At 45.0% G+C, this 2,961-nt stretch overlaps 1 protein-coding gene across 1 annotated transcript; it reads left to right on the forward strand.

Moving 5' to 3' along the window:
* Positions 1-1,520: 1,520 nt before the first annotated feature.
* LOC111257016 lies at positions 1,521-2,542 on the forward strand. Its single transcript, XM_022825932.1, has one exon. The coding sequence runs from the start codon at positions 1,749-1,751 to the stop codon at positions 2,202-2,204; it is 456 nt and encodes a 151-aa protein (XP_022681667.1). The 5' UTR covers positions 1,521-1,748; the 3' UTR covers positions 2,205-2,542.
* The last annotated feature ends 419 nt before the right edge of the window (positions 2,543-2,961 follow it).

The following is a 2,961-nucleotide window of genomic DNA, read 5'->3' on the forward strand; positions in this document are numbered from 1 at the left end:
CGTGCTACTCCTTTTGATGAAAAGTAATATATTGATCAGTTTACACAAGGGTTAGCACTCTCGAATGGAAAGAAATGAAACTAATCATGCATTTAATATTTAACCTAAATAAGAGAAAAATAAGAATAAACAAAGAAAAATATATTAGGATGGTGAACTTTATTATAGCACCAAGATCAGTTGTTTGGTTGAGTGATCACTACATTGGACTACATTCACACTTTAAATTTCTAAGTACACATAATACTACAACATGGCATTGCATATAAAGTGTTTAAAAGATTTATATATGTGATAGCCTATTTGTGCTTTTGAAATTGCTCTAGAGAAACCAAGATTATATATGCTATGAACCACTCGAATACATAGGTTTGGCCCATCCATATAAATTTCTTCATTCTTACATGTTTCTTATGCTAATTTGAAGTAGTGAAATTTCATCTATTAGGTTGTGATATATGCCAATAACAATGGTGGTACCACTTCACCAGTGACATCGTTGTTTTATATTTTTTTATGAATTATTTTATATAACATGATGATTGTGTAGAATTGAATTGAATAGTTTCATTGTTTGAGCCTTATGGGTGGGTTTATATAGATTACAAGTTAGCTTAAATATCAATCAATTATAGAGATATATAAATGTATTATAATTACTAATTGGAGATTCTTTTGAAGCCTCCACACAAATCCTCATGGTGTCAACAAATAACCATTACATATAATTCGCCCACCTGGCCCACTATGAATAATAATAGCATAAAACAACCCCCTCAAATCAATCCTTAACCTTATAATAACTAATACTATTAATTTAAATACTTACGTCTCTCGTTGGATGTTTCCAGATCCTTACCCTTTGACATTTCCAATCTTTGGATGTTTTTGGGTGTTAGATCCACGTCACCATTACTTGTCCTACGTGGAGCAGTAGAGGAGAGTTAAAGAGAGGGAAGATTACCGGATATTAACTGGTAGTTAGTCTATATAACATAATCCAAGAGGCATGCTGAATTTAATGGCCCTATCACATTTGCCCCATATTAAATTGGGAGAGCATATGCTATGGTTAGTTCATTGGAGGGATATCTAATGTGCCATCTATATACGACACGAGCAACTCTTATAGCCACTGATTTTACTTAGAGATGCTCCTAATATCACACTTTGCAGTTGAGGCGTGCAGGAACGGGCCCAGAAGGCCAGAATAGATCCCCTGCAGATCATCATTTTCATCTAGAGTGAAGGCACTGGTCATGCAGTGGCTGTGATCCCATTTTCAGGCTCTTTGAGCTGTAACCTTTCCGATTAACGTGGAAGTTGGAACTGCATTCTGTTGGTCTCGTCAGCACGGATGCCACTACCAGCAACAGCAAGGCCGGCATGGCCATCAGCAACTCTGCAACCTGTCTCACTGCATCCTCTGTCTTTCTATTCTCAAGTCTGAACCAGTGGCTTCTGGTTGATAACTTCAGCAAGCGCATACAAACAGATGAGCTGAACTATTTTATGCCAAGGTTAATGTACTTCACTTAAACATTGCCTACGCTGTTGCCCTGTTGGCTGTACCTGAACATCGATCCATCTGAATTTCTGAAATGAGTTCTTCTTCGGACATTCGCAAAGTTTACAAATGTTTGCAAAAACTCGTTTTTCATTAAAATTTTCACCCCAGGACCAACCAATCACGTCAAGAGTCAAGAATCTACACCTATGCCTAAATCTAACACACCAACAAGAGGGAAATGGAGAAGGAAATCAAAAGAGAAATAATTCGATCGCCTGCTTTTTATTGCAAATTTTCTTGCAGCGTCGTCGCACTGCTGCTGCTGCTGCTGCTTTCACGGCTCCGGCTCACGGCGCCGGCGTCGTCGTCCGCTCCGACCCGCGGCTGCGAGCTGGTCTGCTCCGCGCAGCCGCTGTCGTCCTGCACCGGCGCCTTCTTCTCCTCTCCCGAGCCGGAGCCACCGCACGAGCCCGGCGCCGTTGGCACGGCTCCTAGCTCCACGACGGCTCGGCTGGCCGCCGGCATGGCGAGGAAGGTCGGCATCTCCTCGCCGGCCATGATGACCACCACGTGCTCCTGGAACCCCGCCGCCGGCCTGGCCGCGCCGGCCGCCGATCCCTTCTCCCCGTCGGCGCCGGCCTCCCCGGCCCGCCGGTCGCGGTCGGCGTCGAGGTACCCGGACAGCTTCCAGTAGGAGCAGGCCAGGATGAGCAGCGCGAAGGCGATGAGCCCCAGCATCGCCGCCAGCCCGCCGAAGAGGTACGGCACCGGCGACTGCCACGGGGAGTGCGGCGCCGTCCCGTTCGCCCCCGGCGCCGCCGTCGGCGCGCCGTGGCTCATGGTGGGGAACTCTGCTCCTGGCCTCATGGTTGCTTGAGTTCTTCTCTTGCAGTTCGTTATGTGAGAGAGGACAGAGGAGAGATCAGGGGAGTTCTTGTTCTTGCAGGTGGTGTGGGATGGTGAGAGGGAGTGGGAGCTATTTATACACAGGCTGGAGATCACATAGGTGTGCGCAAATGCTTGTGAAGTGTGATGCCAAGGCCCAAGGGGGATAGCAAAAAAAAGACCAATGGGGAAAGGGTTTTATGTTGCCAACTTTGGTTAGTTTAATTAACCAGTTAGGTTACATGTTGGTGCTTAAGCAGATAAGATGGATATGCTTCCATGTCCGAGATCATTGTAACTTGTAGGATAGTTAACTTGGGTGGAATTAAGCAACCATTGCAATGATGAAAAAGTTTTGGAGTTTCCTATGGGGATGTGAGTAATTTAATTTGGATTCTACACCACGTGTTGAAGAGACAGGTTCTACTCTGCGCAGTGCGCAAGAACAGTTTTTTTTTACCCGCAAAAAGAAAAGGAAAAAGAAAAGTTAAGCTGAAGCCTTTAGCTTTGCATGTATCATTGGTTCGGAGCTGGGATAAACTTGTCATACTCTGAAACTCATGATT

The sequence above is a fragment of the Setaria italica genome, chromosome IV (assembly GCF_000263155.2).
Source record: "Setaria italica strain Yugu1 chromosome IV, Setaria_italica_v2.0, whole genome shotgun sequence".
NCBI lineage: Eukaryota > Viridiplantae > Streptophyta > Magnoliopsida > Poales > Poaceae > Setaria > Setaria italica.